At 36.5% G+C, this 21,985-nt stretch overlaps 1 protein-coding gene across 3 annotated transcripts in view; it reads left to right on the top strand.

Moving 5' to 3' along the window:
- CERKL (CERK like autophagy regulator) overlaps positions 1–21,985 on the top strand; it is a 194,109-nt gene that overhangs the window by 126,925 nt on the left and 45,199 nt on the right. For all 3 annotated transcript variants that reach the window (XM_072612552.1, XM_072612551.1, XM_072612550.1), the window contains one exon: positions 10,482–10,545. In XM_072612552.1, the coding sequence (XP_072468653.1) occupies positions 10,482–10,545 (64 nt within the window). The remainder of the gene's footprint in view (positions 1–10,481; positions 10,546–21,985) is intronic.

The raw sequence follows: 21,985 nt of genomic DNA, 5'->3' as shown, positions 1-21,985 counted from the left end.
ATAGTCATGAAAGTTCCATGTATGGTATAGCTGGGACAAAAGCAAATCATCCCTTCCTTGATGACTCCAATAAATTGTAATAGGTATAATTGGCAAGGCCCTTGGCACATTAGTGAGAAGGACTTTGAAAATGAGAAATAATAAATAGTGGGTAGCAGGGTAAGAGAAGATACATATTAAAGAAAAAAACAAACTACAAAGTCAAGAGAAGACAAAACTGACTTTGCTTGCACTAGCATAGATGAAAAAAATTTCATTAGCCATTATATACCAAAAGACAAATCTTAACAAGCACTGTGGTGTGATTATTAGAATACCAAATATGATATTAGATGGTGTAAAACAAATAGTACAGATAAGAATCATGGGGTAATTCTTCCACCATATTCCATAATGGTCAGCTATTTATTTGAGTGTTATGTTTATTTTGGCCATATGGATTAAAACAAGGAAGTGGAGAATTTGGAAGACAGGAGCAGAGCAACAGAACTGAGCAACTATTAGATAGATTAACTCATTAGAAATGGTTAAAAGAACCAGAGATGATATATCCCTTGAAAAAGAAAAGGCTGAAGGGGAATTTTTTAGTAATCTCCACATGGTATGATACTATATAGATGATGGGGAGGGAACAGCTGTTTTCCCCATCCACTGAGAATAGGAAAGAGAAGATGGGTTTAAATGCTTCAGGAGGTATTTATATTAGAAAATAAGAAAAATTTTGTGTTGTCAAATCTGAAACACATTACTGAAGGAAGTTTTGGAAACTTTTAAACTAAGAATTTTTAATAGTAAGGAAGATTTTATAACTATCTTTCTAAAATGATTTAGATTATAACTTTCTGTAAATGGGTAATGAACTTGATAGGAGTTGAGAAAAAAAAATGATCTTAGGAAGAAATGTTAAAAGGTCAGACTTAATTAGCCAAGCAATGAGCAAAGAGCAAATTATTACAGTAGAAATTCATATGTAACTTGCTATTCAACTATAAAGGTGTCCTAATATGTTTAAATGTGCTACACACTATGGCATATTCCCCTAAACTGAACAGTTAGAAAAAGTTTGAAGCTGAATTAGACAGCGTTACCTTTTAAGGCTGTATAGATTAATGGACAAAGAAGAGATCTTAGAAAAATATTTGAGTTCAAGTTCCCACCCATATACTAGCTAATGATGTCGCTCTGTCAAGCACTTAACCTTGTGCTTTCAGTTGCCAGGTCTGTAAAGCTAGGGTAATAATTGCAATAACTTACTCTCAGAAATCTGAGAAATGCAAATTCTATCAGAAATAATATTTATTTATGTCCATATAAAACCTAACCTCTCAGACCCTGATCATGTGGTGAAATATTAACTGTATTTCTCTCTATCCTATCCTTACCCCTGCTCCGATTTATTCTGTTCTCTCTTTTGATCTTGTCCCTCCCCAAAAGTGTTTACTTCTAATCACTCCCTCCTCCCATTTGCCCTCTCTTCTATTATCTCCCACACCCCTCTAGTCCCTTTCTCACCTACTTTCCTGTAGTGTAAGATAGATTTTCATACCAAATTGAGTGGGCATGTTATTCCCTCCTTAAGGCAGATGTGATGAGAGTAAGCTTTACATTTTCCCTCTCACCTCCCCCCTTTTCCCCTCCATTGAAAAAGCTTTTTCTTTCCTCTTTTATGAGAGATAATTTGCCCTATTCTGTTTCTTCCTTTCTCCCAATATATTCCTCTCACCCCTTAGTTTTATTTTTTAGATATCATCCCTTCCTGTTCTTCTCCTCCTGTGCCCTGTATATGCATATAATCCCTCCAGCTACCTAGATATTGAGAAAAGTTTCAAGAGTTGCAAATGTTATCTTTCTGTGTAGGAATATAAACAGTTCAACTTTAGTAAGTCCCTTATGATTTTTCTTTCCTGTTTACCTTTCCATGCTTTTCTTGATTCTTGTGTTTGAAAGTCAAATTTTCTATTCAGCTCCGGTCTTTTCAACAAGAATACTTGAAAGTTCTGTTTCATTGAATGACCATTTTTCCCCTGAAGTATTATACTCAGTTTTGCTGGGTAGGTGATTCTTGGTTTTAATCCTAGTTCCTTTGACTTCTGGAATCTCATTCCAAGCCCTTCCATCCCTTAATGTAGAAGCTGCTAGACCTCTTGTTATCCTGATTGTATTTCCACAATACTCAAATTGTTTCTTTCTAGCTGCTTGCAATGTTTTCTCCTTGACCTGGGAACTCTGGAATTCGACTACAATATTCCTATGAGTTTTTCTGTTTGTATCTCTTTCAGGAGGTGATTGGTGAATTCTTTCAGTATTTATTTTACCCTCTGGTACTAGAATATCAGGGCAGTTTTACTTGATAATTTCATGAAAGATGATGTCTAGCTCTTTTTTTGATCATGGTTTTCAGGTGTTCTCATAATTTTTAAATTGTCTCTCCTGGATCAATTTCCAGGTCACTTGTTTTTTTTCCAATGATATATTTCGCATTGTCTTGTATTTTTCATTCTTTTGATTTTGTTTTATAATTTCTTCGTTTCTCATAAAGTCATTAGCTTCCACTTGCTCCATTCTAATTTTTAAAGAACTATTTTCTTCAATGAGCTTTTGAACCTCCTTTTCCATTTGGCTAATTCTTCTTTTAAAGCATTCTTCTCATTGGCTTTTTGAACCCCTTTTGCATTTGGCTTAGTCTATTTTTAGAGGTGTTATTTTCTTCAGCAGTTTTGGGGGTCTCCTTTAACAAGTTGTTGACCTGCTTTTCATGATTTTCTTGCATTACTCTCATCTCTTCCCAATTTTCTTCCACCTCTCTTACTTGATTTTCAAAATTCTTTTTGAGCTTTTCAATAGCCTGAGACCAGTGCATGTTTTTTGAAGGTTTTGCATGCAGAAACCTTGACTTTTATGTCTTTCTCTGATGATATGCCTTGTTCTTCTCTATCTGAAAGGATGGAAGAAAATACGTGTTCATCAAGAAAGTAACCTTCTTGTTCAGTGAGCTTTTGAATCTTCTCCATTTGGCTAATTCTGGTTTTTAAAGCCTCCTTCTCCTCACTGACTTTTTGGACCTCTTTTTCCAGCTGAGTTAGCCTCTTTTTAAAGGTGTTATTTTCCTTAACATTTTTTTGGTTCTCCTTTAGCAAGCTGCTAATTCACTTTTCAAGCTCTTCTATTGCCTGAGCCCAGTTTAAGTTCACTTTGGAGACCCTGCAGGCAGGAGCCTTGACTTCCTGTGACAGTATGCCTTGTTCCTCCTCATCTGAAAGGATGGGAGGAGACACCTGTTCACCATGAAAGTAACCTTCCTTGGTCTTATTTTTTTCCCTTTTTTGGGCATTTCCCCACCCAGTTACTTGGCTTCTGAATCCCTTGTCAAGGGGATGGTCCTGTTGTCCTTCCTTTCCCCAGTACTGTGTTCAAGGCTGCTCGATTTCCCCTGGGGCTTTGGGTGGGGGAGGGGCTGTCACTCAGGGGTGAAGTTTAGATCAGCTGCTCCCTATCACCAGAGCCTTTAAGCTGAGCTGCCTGGACAATGGATCCAGATTGCTTCCTGGCCACCATAGCTGCCTGCAGTCTACTGTTGCTGTTGCTGCCCTCACCTGGAGCTATTGCTGGATGAACCCCATTCATCCAATATCTGGGGCCCTCCCTGCTGAGAACTCTGCCCTGGAGGTCTGTTCAGGTCCTGTTCCTCCCAGTGCCACATGGCCAGTGCTGGGTTCCACTCCACTCAGTGTTCCGTGAGATAGACCTTTCCTGTCAGCCTTCTAGGTTACCTTTTGCTGGAAACCTCTTTCGCTCTGTTGTTCTGTGGCTTCTGCTGCTCTAGAATTTGTTTAGAGTCATTTTTTACAGGTATTTTATGGGCTATGGGGGGAGAGCTACATCAGGTCTATCGTTCTACTCCACCATCTTGGCTCTGCCCCCTCAGCATGCATTTATGAAGTACCTACCAAGTGCCAGTCACTGTTCTAAGTAAACTGTGAAGATGCAAAGAAAGGCAAACGAGACCAAACAAAACAACCAAATGTTGTTCCTGCCCTCAAGAAGCACAGATTTTAAAAAGAGAGACAACATGTAAATCACTGTGCTCATACTAGACACACACAGAGAAGATTGAAAGTAATCTCAAGGAAAGTGGTAGGGGCTGTAGGGAGGCCTATTGAAGAAAGTAATATTTGAATTGAATTTTGAAGGAAGCCAAGAGGAGGAGGTAAGGTGATTATTTTTTTATTGTTTCTAAGTTTATAATTAAAACATTTTTATAAAGAAAGATCTTTAACATAATGCATAAAATGTTCCTAACATTAAAAAGGTAATTAGGAAATTACCTTGGAAAGAGAAGGGGGAGCATAAAATATTTTGCTACATCCATATGTCACCAATAATTCTTGTTGCTCAGAAGCCATGGGTCCTCTGACAATAATAACCCATATGTAGTCATATATAGGAGATTCGTTCTAAGAGAACCATCAACTTTTAAATATGGCATGTCATATAAATGTTTTCGTTGATAACAATAAATTGTGACTCATCATTTTTACCTAATTTGAAAAATAACTCCAAATTGGGCAAATTGCTCTTCAGAGCATGGTTTTTGCAAAAATTCATTTCTTTTTACAAATAATCTGGGAATGTTCCAGATGCTTCATTATACATTATTTCATACAGTACCATTGTCTTTAGGAATTTTTCAAAGCTTAGCCTTCTTCAGCTATTGCTTCTTCTCCCAAGATATCCTGGGATTAATCTAAAGAGCTGATAAAAATACATGTAGGCCTTTATGATAATAATATCAATGACTTCAACGATTTTATACTTCTTACTATTTGATCATAAGATTTCCAGTCTCCTATTAAGTTTTCAGGCATCAACCACTGCCTCATACTTGTTCCCATGGCTTGCAGTGTGAAAAAAATAAACACAACAAAAAGTAGAAAGTTCTTATTGCCAAATCTGAGTCTAACTTAGTCTTTATTCAAGAATTTCTGGCAAGAACATATTCTAAGAGATATACTATCTTGATTATGTCATGTGTTATGTAATTTTCTGCTGCAGAAAATTTTAGGAGCTGAAATATAATTTATCAATGTGAGAAAACCCAGCTCTCTGAATCATTTGATTCTTTCAGTTGTTTTGAGGTCATCTAGGTCATTCATTTGCTTTTGCCATACAACATCTAGGAAATTTATTGGCAGAAATGTTGGTGATACCAGACCACCTGAGTTGCCATCCAGATCTGATATGTTTAAGAAGCATGGCAATTTTAATAATGAATATATCTTACTTTCTGGCCTAGCTAAGGAAAGGTGATCTCTACCAGTCATAACTGTGATAGAGTAGACATTGATCTGTTCGTTTTTTTAATTATTTTTTCTTCTTTCTTTTTAAAGTCTAGTCCATGGATTTGGAAACTCATAGGTATTGTGAAACTACATAGAAACAAAGTTGTTGATGAGTTTGGGGAGGTACAAGTCCTTAGAATGTTTGCTTCTTGACTCAGTTCTGTGGTATTCATCTTGCTCTTGTGTTTTAATTAAATTCCTTGTCATTTAAAGTCATGTGTTATATGGTGCTTGATCACGCATGTGCTCCTGCTATCTGTTAGCCTAAGGTAAATGATCAGGAAGGACTCAACCTACAAGGTTTACATCCACTGATTGCATACAAACTGGTGGAAGGTGCAGACCTTTGACTTGACTTTCTTATGTTAGTAGCTTGTCTCTCTGAATGTCATAGATTGCGTTCTTTTCCTTCTATGGTTATCAGTATGAATTTGAAGATGTGGGTTCTATGGAATTGCTTATTAGTCTTTCTTGATTGATAATTCAACCTAAATTCATTATGACTACATACCTCTGCTCTATGCATGTCTCTTTCAAGCATTATTCAACTTAAGACATATCAGAATGTAAATCAGTAGATTGTCCATTCAAACTTAAAGTGACCATGCGTGAACAATCTCAGAACTTATCAGTTATCACTAATTTCAAATTCAAATACTTAGGGTTGTAGGTAGGATAATGTCTTCTAATGATGAATGTATTTGGCTCTGGTGGCCATCTCTTTCTTAGTATAAAACTGCTTTTAGACTCTCCAACCATGTATCAATATGTGACACTCAAGAGGTCTTGAAAAAGTCAACAATGATTTATGTGTGAAGTATTTGATGAATCCTTGAAAGTTGACTGCTCATGTTTCTCGTTACAATAATCTCTGTATGATTCTAGGACTTTCAAAACACATTATCCCTTTTTGTTCTTCCCCCTTTGGTTCTTCATGACCATTGAGAAAGGTCATTGAGTGACTTGGTGATAATTACATATTTCTTTTCAAGATTTTAATAGCAGTCATGTAATTATAGAAAAATTTTTAGCTCCCAGAAATTCTTTGGATAAGGCTAGGTCTCAAGTACTTCTGACTTCTCTGGTACATTACTCGTTCTTTATTCTGAAGACCACATGATTCCCATCATTTTCAGAGTCTCTAAAGAATTATTACTCGTTAATGACAGCTTTAGACCAGTTAGTAGACAAAGTAGCGCTTTATATAGCCCTTCCTCATGGCCTTCTAGTAACTTTACACAAATGATGAGATCATCCAGATATATCTATAGCTCCAACACTTCATGTCACTCATGTTTCCATGAGTGCCAAATTCATTGGCCCATATGCTGGTAGGAACCTATTGAATAGATTAAGGCCACCTTCTTCTATGAGAACTCATCATATGTTAACTCCCCACCCATGCTCATCACTCTGATATTCTTCTAAGATTTATAGGCCTTTTTCCTTTTATCACTACTTTCTGGTGTAGTCTTTTCAAGTACCACAATAGTTGGAGGCCTTCTCTCTTTCATATTGAATAGTATTGAAAAACTGTCATTAGATATCCTGGATACTCTCTGTGCCACCAAAATTTCCATCTACCCTTGACAGGAGCACTAGTACCATGACTTTGGGATGCTTCATGGTTTTTTTTTTTTTTTTTTTTAAGAAATCATATGAAACCAAAAGCAGTACCTCTTGGGTATTTCATTAGCTTCCTGACCTTTTCTGTATTAATCCTCCTATATTTTTACATTACTTTGGTGTGTAATATAAACAACCACAGGAAATGAGAATTAGAAATATCCACCCCCCACCCCCCAGAATGTGTGTGTGTGTGTGTGTATATACACACACACTCTGAGGTAAGGTTTTGCTTTGGGGGATTACTCTTTGGAAGAAGGTCTGTATGCCAGATGAGATTCTAGGTGGGCACTGAGGAGCCCCCGACTTTGAAAACTCAGATGTTGGTGCTTCTCTCTCTGGTAACTATGTATGTAATGGTCAGACAGTTGGATCTGTCTATTGATCTGTGATGTCTGTATTCCTTATGGTTAGAAGCCCTGTCTGTTGGTCTTTATCTCTCTGCTTGTATTTTCTCTGTTGGTGAATGTAATTAAAGTAGATTGTTGACCCACTTTTAAGTTGCTTTTCTTAGAAAACTAAATCCAAGAACCTGTGCCAGCAGGTAATCCTGGGTGTGTGTCAGGGTGCTTGCTGTTATATATGGCATAGTTGGTAGGACAGAAAGAATACAAAGTATTCATCATCTCTTCTTGGATGGGGATGTCCTTTTAAATAGAACTGATTTCCCATACTGTGTCCCTTGCAGTAATACTAGTAGGGTGATATTCTATTTTCCATAATCAGTTATGGTCACAGGGTCATGAGTTGCTAATGAAGGTTTGGATGCCAGGTCACTATTGGGAATGGGATTTCCACTGAATCATGAGCTACGGGGGATTGTGTTGCCTAAATCTATAGCAGGAATTTCACTTCATTCTAAATCACTCTTTCTCTTGGCAGAAATCCTTTAAATGTTTTCATCATTTCTTGGTCAGGAATGGCAAGGGGTGGAGAAATATCAGAGTTAAAAGCTAGTTCCTAACAGTTCCATTTGTTATCAGTTTTATCTTTGGGGATATTATAATGTTCCATCATGTAGAACTGTATACATAATAGAGCTACTGCTTTATCTTCATTCCCTTGACTCTGAGTCAATACTCTATATTCCCCCAGTACACACAGAATAGCGTTTCTATCCCAATCAGTAGGTTTCACCAAAACCAGAAGTGTTCAACGACTGTTAAGTCTCATTACTGAGCACCAGTTCTCTTTGCCGTGGTGACCATTCAGCCTAGCAGTGAGATAGACAGTGTACAGTGATGGTTCCACAGTATCACTTCAGAAATAAGCAACAAAATATCAGTGACATTTTGTTACACTACAGTATGTCATCACTTGAATAAGTTGATCTGGTTTTCAGGAATTTTCACAAGGAAACTTTGTAGTCCAATTTAATCTTTTAAAAAAAAGATTTGGAGGATGAAAGGTAAAAAAAAAAAAATCCCTAAATGGATGCTTGCAATACAAAAGCAGATAACCTTAACTTGACTTAATACTCAAAACTTCAACTTGATAAAAAGAAAATAACGGACAAGCCAGAAACAGATCATGGGCCCTTCCTAGGTCTCTATATGACTGGAACTCCTCACTACTTCCTAGATTTCTGGTGCTATTTTCTTCTCTCTCTCTATTTCTTTCTATCTCTCTCTTTTTCTGTGTCTGTCTCTCCCTGTCTCTTCCTCTTTCCCCCACATACATATATTCACATACTCATTATTTATTCAAATCCGTAACTATCATCCCAGAATCCAGTGAATCAATGCCAGCTAAGACCCAATAACATAACTTCAGTGCAAAACGGAATTTAATCAAAAGATAATAATACATTAAATAACACAGAATTGTGTCAGGGAGCAAACATTTTCAGTAGACCCACCAAATAATTACCAGCTGGCTCTACTTGATCACTTCCTCACTAGCAGAGTACTGAAGTTCTAGCTATAGACTTCTCTCAGCTCTAACTAAACTGTTCTGTTGATTATTTGGCAATGTTCTAATCTTAATGGAATCTTGATGTTCTGATCTTCATGGAATTAAGATTCTACCTGAAAGAACCAAGAAAGAAAACAGGACAGTTTGCATTGAGATGCCCCCCCACCACACACCTTAGTGTAAATATCATGGCCACTCTGCAATTTTTGAAGCTAATTTTTTCTCATGGATTTGAGAAGATTGAAATGTTAATAAAGGTCAGCTTTTGTGTGAAAAGAGCAATTTGGGTATCATTGTAGCATTTTTCTTCATGATGCCCTTCCTTGGACTTTTGGCTTGTAGTTATGTATGACATGTTGTTATTTCAAATATGGAAATGCGCTAGTCATGTTGAATTTTATTCTGATGGTGTGCATTTAAGGCAATTATCATATAAATATGAATTAGCAATAAATCTAATCTTATTTATTTAAAGTAGCCTTCAAATGTTATTAAATGGTGAAACTAGTTAATATCACTCCTATTTTTCTTATAGATTTTAATTTAGAAAGTCTCTTCTGTGTGTCACTGTTATTTGAGTAAGTCATGGGAGAATTACATTGTAGCACTGGTGGATACAGAGTGATTATTTTAGACACCAAGACTAATAATTTTTAACAATATCTAAAAATATTGTAGGAAAAACTTGAACCATACTGGCACCAGGGACAGACAGGCATGAAAGATTAATGTAATCTCGCATATAATGATGCACATTCTTACACAAAAAATCCATCTGCAAGTGTCATGTCAGTCAGCAGAAATCTTTGATGGGTGGATGCAGCTAGGCTGTCTCTTCTGGCAAAGCTGCCCTGGAAAATGCTAAATGTGGTTATGATGTTTTGTGCCATCTGCAGTATGCCAGTTTATCGTGTCTTCACTGGCATTTACAATACTACACAGGGCATCAACAACCACAGGGACAGCAATGTAGAGTGACAGATTCATTTCCTCTAGAGGCTGCAGACACTGGTGTGCATTTGCACCACCATTGTCGCCCTCCTCCTTCTCCTTGCTTTAGAACCTATTGTTAACTGGTCTTTGACTTTATTTTCCATTTCCACATTCACCTTCTCTTCGTAGTCTGTCAGTTCCGGATACACACATCTTTGTATAATATGTTAATCTTCTATGAAGAAAACATCTAATTTATTAATTTAAGAAACATCAATATAATTTAATATTTTCTGTTAGATGCCAATGAAATAACTATGCATTATTTTTAAAAAATGCTATTGGTGTTAATTTCCTTAGATATAAATCACACACTTCTTAGTTTATGGACAATAAATGAGGTAACAACAAGGTGAATTAGAAAGTTACTAGGTGTGGAATAACACCCAATGATTTTTTCAGTTGAGTAAATATATTAGTATTTTTCATGAAAGTATAAAACAGGAAAATTCCAGAGAGTCTTTTTCCATGATTAAAATGTATTCCATAGTCAGTTTTATTTTATTGCTTTACCATATGTTTATCATAATTGTGCCAGACCAAGTTAAATGGTGTTAAATACATTTAATTTTAATTTTTAAAAATATTTTCATGTGTTTTTTTAAATAGTAACAGAATATGATGGACATGCTGTATCACTGCTAAAGGAATGTGAACTTCAGGAATTTGATGGGTAGGTTATGTTAATTTGCATATAATAAATGATTCTTTTTATTGTAGAATATTTTGGAATTTCAAGTTTTGAATACTTAAACCAAGACTCATGCTTATTTATATAATGATTATTTAACCATATACTCTTGGCCAAGAAAGGGTCCATGGCATAATGGAAAAAAGCCAAGCCTCAAGTTAGGAGACATTGGTTCAAGTCTCACCTGGCACATACTGAGTATGTGACCATGGATAAGTCTCTTAATTAACCTCTGATTTCCCCCTGGCAACAATCTAATGCTTTAAATTAACAGTGCAGGTGCCAGTTTATATATGTAGAGTTTCCTAACCAGGATTTTCCTGTTACAATGAAATCATAGGACTTATTCAAGGAGGAAAAAGTATTCTCACTAACAAAAATCTAGAGCTATTGGTAAGGGGCATTTAGCATGTAGAAGTGGGAAAACAAAGGTTTTTTTTTTTCCTCATGTTGCTCTATACAGTGTCCATGTAAGCTATAAGCCTGGATGTTTATTGCCAATGGATTTCCAAGGTATGGTGGGTAGAGTATGTGCTCTACCTCTCATAAATTTGTTAGTCACTTAAAAACTTATACTAAACAGTGCCAGGTACTGTGCTAAGTTCTGAGGATGCAAAGATAAGCAAATGATGATCCTGCTCTCAATGAACTCAGCCTTTAAAAAATTTAAAATAGGTGCTGTATGTATAGAAATAAAAGATTCATGCAGCTAAAAATAATATAACTTTCTCCTGTGGTCTCCTAGCATTTTTTGTGGTTATCATATTTGGTCTTGAGTTAATCTGTGAAAGTACCATGGGAAAGGTATCTTCTGAGCTGGACCTTGAAGAATAGCTAGTATTTTGACAAGGAGAGATGATGGTGGGGGAGGAGTATGATTTGGATGGGGGAAGCCATTCTGGGTGAAAAGAACAGTATGACAAAGGCATGGGGGCTTCCTTATGCATGTAATCCAATTCTTTTCCTCCATGTAGTGGAAGTACATGTAATTACATGCTTATGTTTATTCCTATGGAGACAATATAGTATTACGTGGATGGAGGGCTGTTCGAATGGTTGAGTATTCAAATATGACTCAAACTCTTGGTTTGTGGCTACAGGCAAGTCATTTAACATGTTTAGGTCTCTAGTAATGCCTTATTGCTTATTTCTTTGAGTAACAGAATGGCATGATGGATGAAGCTTCTGATCCTGCCTGAGATATTTTCTGAGTACGTAACCCTGTGCAGGTCACTTAATTTCTCTTTAAGCATCTTTTCTCCTCTGCCAAAAGGGAGTAATAGTAGCATTTACCTCACAGCAAGTATCAAATGAGATATATTAAAAAAATTTGTGAATCTTAAGAAAAAAGCAGAGGCTTAAAGACAGAAAAACATGGGGTGGCTCTGTGAAATAATAGTTAGTTTAGTATAACTGGGGAACGTAGGGCATGACAGGGGGTGATAAGAATAAGTCTGAAAGGTTAGGTTGAAAGCAAATGTTTAAGAACCTTGAATATCATGCTCAAAAGTTTAGTCTTTCTGTTTTTCTGTCCTGTAGGCACTAGAGGAAGGGAATGGAAAGTTTTTGATTCCTCAGGTGATATGATCTCAATAGTCCTCGAAGAAAATTATTCTAGTAGCTAGTTGTGTACTGGAAGGACTGGAGTGGGGCAATACTATTTTCAAGGGAAGCCAAAGCCAGAGGTATTGAGGATGTTGAGTTTATTATACATTTGAAAAAAACCCAAGCTTTGCATAAAAGACTTGAAATTTTATTTACATTTCACTTTTTCAATTCTACTAGATACATAGAGGTTAAAATAAAATTCTTAAATAAATCCTTTCAAAATAAGTAAGGAGGACTTAAATTGTCATAGTGGAAATGAAAAGAAAGGGATGAATACAAAAATCCATTGTGGAAGTAGAGTCTATAAGACTTGGCAATTAATTGGTTGTTGAGGCAAAAGAAAGTAAGAAATCAAAGATAATTCTCTAAGGAGGTTTGCTTGTGTGCTAAGGATGGTGAGGCCATTAATGGAGACAGGGAAGACAGTATGATGAGCTAATTTAGGAGAGAAAATGATGTTCTTGGTTTTTGGACTGGGTGAATAAAAGTATTTAGTTATTTCCCACAAAAATAATTAATTGTTTCCTCCTGAACTGAACTGATTTGCATTGATTTCTAATTTTCATCATCTTGCTGTACCCTGATTTATTTAGTGCTTATAATCATTCAGAACCTGCAGCATATGTATCTTATCTGATAAAATCCATCAATATAACATTGCTTTTTCTTTCCTTTCCTTTTCTTTTGCTCAAATTGTAATGTCACCTTTAAATAGCCAGTGGATTTTGTCTTAGTTTGTGTCCTATGTAAGAAATTGTAATGCTAGGAGTAAGTAGTGTAATGTCATTTTAAAACTGTTCTATTTGGAATTGATTTATGTGAGAAAAATAATGAAAAATGATATTTTACTGTGCTTCAAAGGAATTAGAAGTAATAATTAGGAATGAGGAAAAATAAAAAGCTTAAGGAAAATCTTAACAGATGGAAGAGTGAAACTAAAAATAAAGGAATAGATTTTAAAAAGCATATTAAAAACATAAAAAACATGTATGGATTATACATTAATTCCTTGTTGGTATCTGATATTTCAGTGAATCAAAAAATGAAGTACTTCACAAACATGTCATATATGACAGAATGAGTATTAGAAAAGATGATAGAAAAAAATATTTGGGTAAAATAACATATTTTTGAATTACTTTTAAGAATATGATGTTAAGTTTCAGTTGATGTGAACATAATACACTGTGTTTAATGGATTGCATAGAGGGATAGTTCACATTTATGTATTTAATGTCAGTTTGTTTCTTTAAAATCCAGAAGTTATATGCATTATGATTACAGTCATCCTGTGATTTTTTTTGCCATGAATTTTGGCTTGTGAGTTGCCAGATGTTTTCATAGATTATTTTGCCTTGTAGTTTTTTTTAGAGCCCATTTCTTAGTGACTGTTAATCATAGCAGGAAGAGAGCAGAACAGAAGATTTTCTTGCACATTTCTTTGTCCTTATCAGTACTACAGAACAATCTTGGAAAGGCTTCTGTTGTGTAGAAAACAGTCTTCTAAGTGCCAAGTATATGAAGACAAAAAATGAAAGATTCCCTGCTTTCAAGAAGTCTGCATTTTACACACACACACACACATATGACACACACATATACACACACATATGTAACATACATACAATATTATTTTAAAGAATTAATTATAATATCTATTATTTATATGGTACTTTAAGTTTTAAAAAGCATTTTACAAGTATTATCTTGGTTGATCCTCACAACAGTCTTAGAAGATAATTGCTATTATTGTCCCCATTTTACAAGTGACAAAAGTGAGACAGACTGGAATTAAATGACTTGCTCAGGTTACACAATTGGTAAGTGTATGGCCATATTTGAACTCTCGTCTTCCTGGCTGTAAATCCATAGCTCTGGGGAAAGAAGCGGGGGAGAGGTGGAGGTGGAATCAGGAAAAGCTTTCTGTTGATAACTGGAAGCATGGTAGTATCTTCTACCGAACTAGAGAAATTTGGAAGAGGGATAGGATTTAAGGAAAATATGATTAACAAATAAGTCAGTAAGCATTTACTAAGTTCCTACTATTTGTCAGTCACTGTGCTAAATGTTGGTTGTGCAAAGACAAAAAGGAAAAAGCCCCTGCTCTCAAGGAGATCATGTTATGACTTTATGTGTGTTGACTTTACAATACTACAATACCTACAGGAAATAAGGTGAAGATACTCAGCTGGCAGTTAATAATGCAGAATGGGTTCAGAAGTGAGATTACAATTAGATATACAGACTTAGTCATCTGACTAAAAAGGATCCTTGAACTTGTGGGTGCTGATGAACTTTCCAAGAAAGAAGGTACATAAAGAGAAACTCCCAGGACTTGTCTAAAGGGACACCTAAGTTGTATGAATAGTATATAACATCTGGTTAGGATTGTTGGGAAGGATAAGAGACTCAAGCATAAGAACCAAAGAGAACCAAAGGAAGAGGAGCAGCAGTGGGAGACCAAAAGAAAAAAACTTAAGAAGAAAAATTAGAGTAAAACCTGGGAATAACATTGCTAAGCCAGGGGAAAGGAAGTTGGGTACTTTTGTCAGGTTTAGCAGATGACAGGAAGGTGCTAGCTAGGTGAAGAGAATTCTCCGGGCAAGTTAGTCACAAGAGCTAGTACTACAAAGAAAATGTGGAAAATAGTGAGGGTTTTGCTATGACTAGTATGGATTGAGCAGTTTGTTTTTATTTCATAGCCAAGTAATTGTTTTCTACTCTTAAATTACAGGCCGATCTTTCTCCTGTAAAAGAAGGGAAAGTGGCTAGGATACCCCTCCAGGCACCATGGGAATTAAATGTCATTTCAGAGCAAAACCAAATCCTTGACTTGGAAAGTAAACTAATGTCACAGCAAGGAAAAAAGGGGAAAAAGATGACTAACTACTTGTGAAGTACTAGATGTGAGGTTCTTTACAGAGGACAAGTTGTATCCTCTGAGAAGGAAGCAGTTAGTTGCTTGTTTTCTGAAAGATAATGGTGTGTCTTCACTGGGGCTCTCGGACAATAGACCATCTAATAAGAAGAGATAATTATTGCTGGGAAAGCAAGGTAATATCTTTAAATCTTGGTTCCAGATTTTAAAAATTAGGGAACTTTAAGTATTGAAACTCTTTAGGGGGAAAAGGAGGTAAAGTAGGCAGAAGAGGAAAGGGAAAAGGGGTCTGGCTTACCTAATGACTGATTCATTAAAACTGTTCTCATAGAGATTGAGGTCTATTAACGGCCTAAGATGGACCCTGCTAAATGTTGACATAGCCCAGGAATTCATCTGTAGCACAGGTGGCAGAATTCATGGCCAAAAAAAATTGAGCCAAAGTGACATCGTGACACTAGGTTTATTCACGACTCAAATTTCTGATTTTACTCAACTTTCCTGAACAAGTCTCCAAACTATAAAATTCCATAGATATAGTAAACAGGTTAATATTTATTCAGGGCTTTTTGTTTAGTGATTCATATCAACATATGAAGCCAGCAGGAAATTAATAATGTTTATATGCTTATGTACATTTTCTACAAAGTAATGTCAGTTCATTTATATTCTCAGGGGAAGGAAAGCACCAGCAGTTATAAAATGACTAAATAACTAACATTTACTTAGTACATTACAGGAAGAATCATAGCAGCCGCTATCTGAATTATGAAACTCACTATAGAAGTCATAGTTCAGCTGGTCTTGCCACACTATTTTACCTTAGAGTTTATGATAGAGAAGAAGAGGCAAGCTGATCATAGTTGGTATTTCATTATAGATGTGGACAGAACAGATTTCAGAGGCTTCAGAGAAAAGATATGTAGGTTCCGATGGACTAAAATTCTCTAGTGGGAGTCAGCCCAGGGAAAGTTGAAAGCTCTCAAGAATGAAATTCTGAAGGCACATAGGAGCATTCCAATGAGAAAGGGGAAAAAAGGTTGTCATGGAGGTATCTAGAGAATAATATGACTGCACAAGTTTTATGAGTAACTAGGTGGCATCATGGACAGAGCATTGTACTTCGAAACAGGAAGTCCTCAGTTTGCATCCTGCCTTAGCCACTAAACAGGTGTTTGAAAAAGTCATTTGACCTCTCCAAGCTTCAATTTCCTCATCTCTAAAATGAAATAATAGTAGTACCCACTTCACAGAGTTATGAAGATCAAATATGATAATATATGTAAAACACTTTGCAAACCTTAAAGTGCTATACAAACATTCATTAATGAACACAGGAAACTATTTGATGAGTTTGAATTTTTAAAAGACTTATGGAGTCAGTGTGGTACAGTAGAAAGAAGAGAGACTCTCTATTCAGAGAATCTGGCTTTGTATTGCGCCCCTAATATTACCTAAAGTGAACTTGGGGAAGTTATTTAACCAATCATCTTGGGTCTCAGTTTCTTCACTCAGAAAATGAAGAGGTTGGAATAGATGGCCTATGAGGCCTATGATTCCAGCTCTAAGTCTATGATCCTATAATCTCATGATCCTAGTATGGAAGCTAGACATATAGGAAAAGGCTAGACATATAGGAAAAATGCAAAATTATGCCAGTCACGTAATATTGGCAAGGATTCAGAATGACCTTAACTTACCAAGGATAGTTAATGACAACAGAAAGAGGCTTGGGTTTGAATCTGTGTTGGAGAAAGGCAAAGAGTCAAGGGAAGGGATAGAACCACTATCCCAGTGGATAGAATGATTAAAACTGGCAAAGGAGAGAAGGTAGAACTGTTTAACCCTTCCTTTGCTTCAGTTTTCTTTGCTGAGGAAAATGATCTTTGGTCTTAGAAAGAAAAAACAAATAAACCAGAAATAGTCAATATAGAGGTGAAAACCAAGATAAATCAAGAAATAGGAAGAGAGCTTTTAGCTTCCTTTGATGAGTGTCAGATGAACCAATTTCCAAGGTATTGAAAGAACTGGTGGATATTATTGCTAAGGCAGTTAGAAATGGCAGAAGGGTTACAGAGAAGAGGAACATGGTATAGGACTGGAGAAAGGCAAATGTCTTGATCTTCACAAAAGGAAAACTGCAGAGAATTAAATTTATCTTTGATTCCCTGGCAAAATTTCTAGAATGGCATTCATTAAATTGCAAAGAAACATTTAAAAAGGAAATGGTTATCACAAGTAGTTACTATGACTTCACCAAAAACAAGTCAAGCCAGACCAACCCTATTTCCTTTTTGCAAGATTACTAAACTAGTAATACTGTGGATACTTTGCATTTTTTACTAAAATATGGTCGTATCTTTCATGAGAATTTAGTAGATCAGGTAGTATCATTTCAGATAAATATTAATCAAGTTAAATGGATTTGGAAAAGTTGAATGACTGAATCCAAAGTGTAGTCATTAATTTAAAATTTCATTTTGAAAGATTTCTAGTGGCATGCCCTAGAATCTATGCTGATCCCTTATTAAATAATACAGTGCAGTTTTACATTTTTATCAGTGACTTGGATAAGGTGGCATGATTATCAGTTATATTTGAAGATATCACAAAGCTAAGAGGTATAGTTAACACAATGGATGTCAGAGTCAGGATTCAAAAAGATCTCACTCATCTGGAATACTAGACCATATTTTAAAAAGATGAAATTCAATAGTATAAATCTAAAGTCTTAAATTTGAATTAAAAAATCATGTTCAAAAGCACAGGATGAGAGTGGCATGGTTAGATAGCTGTTTGAAACTATGGGAGAACTTTATGTGTTTGCAAGTTCAGTATGACTCATTCTTCTCACTAGAGGTCTTTAAGGAAAGGCTAGACATTTGTCTAATATAAATATGTAGAGGATTCTTATTCATATGCTTTTTGGAGCACTTGACCTCCAAGGTTATTTCCAGTTCTAAGATTCCTTAATTCTATAATTCTGTAAATATGTTGTCTCTTTTCTCAAAGAGAGAATAATTTCATCTATCAGATGAAATAATATGTGCAAAAGCAGTGAAAAGATGATAGAATATTAAATACATGAAAAGATTCCTCCCTAGGAGGAATGGAGTTGGAAACAGCAACAGCAATGGTCATTTACTGCTGAAGACTTGTGCATCACATGACATCACCAGCACTGTTTTCCATTTGCCTAAATGCAATAAAAGTTCATGGATGCACCCTCACAGCAAACATTGGCATCTAATAGACTATGTGATTATAAGGAGAAGAGACAGACAAGATTTGAGAATGAAAAAGGCAATGTATGGTGCGGAGTGCTGGACTAATCGTAGATTTATCCTTTGCAAGATAAATATTTGCATTCATCAAAAGTGCCACTCCCAAAGCAAAAATGACTACCAGAAGAATTAATGTCGACAAATTAGAGCTCGTCTGTCAGCGTGAACAGTTGTTGCTAACTTGGAGGTAAAGTTGAGCCAACACACCATTGGCAACGGTGGAGCAGAAAAGGAGTGGGCAACTTTCAGAGATTTGGTGTACAGCACTGCATTTGCTCATATGGGTCGGAACACTCATAAACACCAAGACTGGTTTGATGAAAATTATGGAGAAATTCAGAAGCTGCTAAATGATAAATGAGAACTCCACAGGATATACCAGCAGGATATTTTATCCGCCTCTAAGAAGGCAGCATTTAATTCCATCCAAAGCAAAGTACAAGCAAAGCTTAGAGAGATGCAGGATTCCTGGCTCAGTAAGAAGGCAGATGAAATTCAATTTTATGCTGATACTAACAATCCAAAGCACTTTTTTGATTCCCTGAAAGTTGTTTATGAACCAAAAATCTATGGCGCATCACAACTACTCAGTGCTGATGGAGCCACATTGATTAGTGATAAAAACATGATTCTAGAGAGATGGCTGAACACTTCCATAGTATTCTCAACAGACCATCATCAATCGATGCTGAGACCATTGACTGCTTACTTCAGGTTGAAGTCAATCCCTCCTTAGCTGAACTTCCAGCTGAAGAAGAGGTTTTGAAGGCCATTAGGCTCCTTTCATGTGGCAAAGTGCCTGGTTCTGATTCTATTCTAGCTGAGATTTACAAGGTAGAGGGACCATTGCTCATACAAAAGTTGACTGAAATTTTCCAGGTTATATGGCAAGAGGAGGTTATCCCCCAGGAGTTCAAAGTAAAGGGAATAGATTGTCCTGCAACAATCATGGGGGGGTCTCTCTCTTAGTCATTGCTGTCAGAATTCTTGCTAGAGTCCTCCTTAATAGACTGATCCTTCACTTGGAAGATGGTCATCTACCTGAGAGCCAGTGTGTCTTCTGAAAGGGCCGAGGACCCGTCAATATGGTATTTGCTGCCCAACAACTCCTGGAGAAATGCCAGGAGCAGAACAGAGTTCTGTACACAATGTTTGTAGATCTGACCAAGGTCTTTGACACTGTTAGTCATAAGGACTCATGGAAAATGATGTCAAAATTTGGTTGCCCACAGAAATTCATCAGCATTGTATGTCAATTTCATGATGGCATGTTTGCCCAGCTTCTGGATAGTGGACAGTACTTTCATGCCTTCCCAGTCACCAATGGAGTGAAACAGAGCTGTGTGCTTGCTCCCATGCTTTTTAACATGATGTTTTCAGCCATGTTTTCAAATGCTTTCAACGAGGATGAACACAAAATCAAGGTCAACTGTCATACTCATGGTAAGTTCTTCAATTTGAAAAGGCTATAAGCCAAGACCAAAGTGGAGGGAGTGTTAGTGCATGATTTTCTGTTTGCAGATGATTGTGTACTCAGTGCAGCCTCTGAAGCTGAGATGCAACAAAGTGTGGATCAGTTCTCTGCTGCCTGTACTAATTTTGGCCTAATAATTAACACCAAGAAAACACAGGTGCTCCATCAGCCACCATCACACCATACATACCTGGAACTATTGGTAACAACAAATGGAGAAGTTTTGAATGCTGTGGATAAGTCCACTTACCTTGGTAGTGTACTTTCCAAGAATGTACACACTGACAATGAAGTTGACACACGAATTGCCAGAGCTACCTCAGTGTTTGGAAGGCTCTGAAGAAAAAGTTGGGAGAGAGGAGGTATTAGACTGACTAGAGGAGGTATTAAACTGAAGGTCTACAGAGCCATTGTGCTGACGTCATTGTTGTAGGCCTGTGAAACATGAACAATCTACTAGCACCATGCCAGAAAACTGAATCGCTTCCATTTGAACTGTCTTAGAAGATTCTGAGAATCACCTGGCAGGATAAGGTACCAGATACTGAAGTCTTTGTTTGAGCTGAACTGCCAAGTATTCAAACTATGCTTCAGAAGGTGCAGCTCTGATGGGCTGGCCATGTTTTTTGAATGCAAAATGTATGCTTGCCAAAAAGACTATTTTATGGAGAACTCACATGGGGCAGGTGATCACATCGTGGCCAGAAGAAATGATATAAGGACACTCTCAAGATCTCTCTCAAGAACTTTGGATTTGATGGTGTGACATGGGAGACACTGGCACAGGACTGCTCAACATGGCATGCCCACATCAGAAAAAGCACTGTGCTCTATGAGCAAAGCAGAATTGAGACAGCACAAAGAAACATAGGATGCACAAATTTGAAGTTATTCATATGGACTATCTGTGCCCAATCTGTGGTAGAGCATTCCGAGCTCATATTGGTCTGATCAGCCACAGCTGGACACACTGAAACTTCACTTTGTCATGGTGATGTCCTTTCTGATTGTCTTTGAGAAAGGACAACAACCAACCAACCAGCCAACATAAAAAGATATAGGTAAGGTGCTATGAGAACTTATAGAAGTGATGAACCTTCTCAGCTAAAAGATCCAGGTAAGCCTTCATGGAAGAGAAAGCATTTGAGTTAGGCCTTGAAAGGTCCTAGTATGGAGTCTATATTGGGTGGAAGCTTATATAGCCTCACCAGATTCTTTGGAGGGACATATATTAAACATCGCGGTTTCATTCAGTCAGATCTTGGATTAAAACTCATCAGTCCTTTTTTGCCATGAGGCACAGAATTCCCAGCCCAAATTACTTTAAAACAAGAAAAAAATACTGGAATACACTGATGCACCTTATCCTAAATGCCACTCATTCACTGACAATGGTTTATAAGAATAGCATATAAAAGTTTCCCCATGTCAGAGCATAGAGGAAGGAGATATTATTTTCAACTGGATGAAACTGATTCTCCTGTATAGAGGCACCTATTTGAGATTCACAATTTTGTGACAAGTGACATTGAATATATTTTTCATTGTGTTACTGTTTAGTCACAAAAAGAAAGGTGGTCTTAGCTAAATTAACCAGCCTATTACTGTTAAAAGAAAAGTTGCTCAAATGGATCATAGCTGACTGCTGGCCTATTGTCATAACCAAGATTATCCATAATTACCTACTCCGTTCACCAAACCCTGGATACTCATTGATATTAAACATTTTTATACTAGATGAGAGAAAATAAACTATCTCCATATATTGTGCTTAAGGCAGTACCATATGATAGGATATGAATGAATTCAGCATTTGTTAAATACTTACTATATCCAAAGCTCTGGAGACACAAGTGGAAAAGTAAAACAATTTCTCTTCTCAAGTGGCTTAATTCTGATGTTTTTTAATGTATTACTTATGTTAAAGCAACTTAGCAATTGGATTATGTTTCCAAAAGTAGTGTGACAAATATGTTACTACTAAGGACAATTAGTTTGTAATTGAAAACTTCCCTGACAAGCAAGCATTTCCAGATCGTGGCTAATGTTCCTAGGGGCTTCAGGTTGTGTGTTGCATCCTAACTGAAGTATTAATAGGACGTAGTTGAAAAACAAGAGAAAATAATAGCACAGTGGTCTTTTATGATGGTAATTTACAAGTTAACATGTGAACAAACT

Source organism: Notamacropus eugenii, chromosome 5 (genome assembly GCF_028372415.1).
Source record: "Notamacropus eugenii isolate mMacEug1 chromosome 5, mMacEug1.pri_v2, whole genome shotgun sequence".
In the NCBI taxonomy this organism is placed as follows: Eukaryota; Metazoa; Chordata; class Mammalia; order Diprotodontia; family Macropodidae; genus Notamacropus; species Notamacropus eugenii.
The sequence above is the reverse complement of the archived record's forward strand: the minus strand, read 5'-3'. Positions and strand labels throughout refer to the sequence as shown.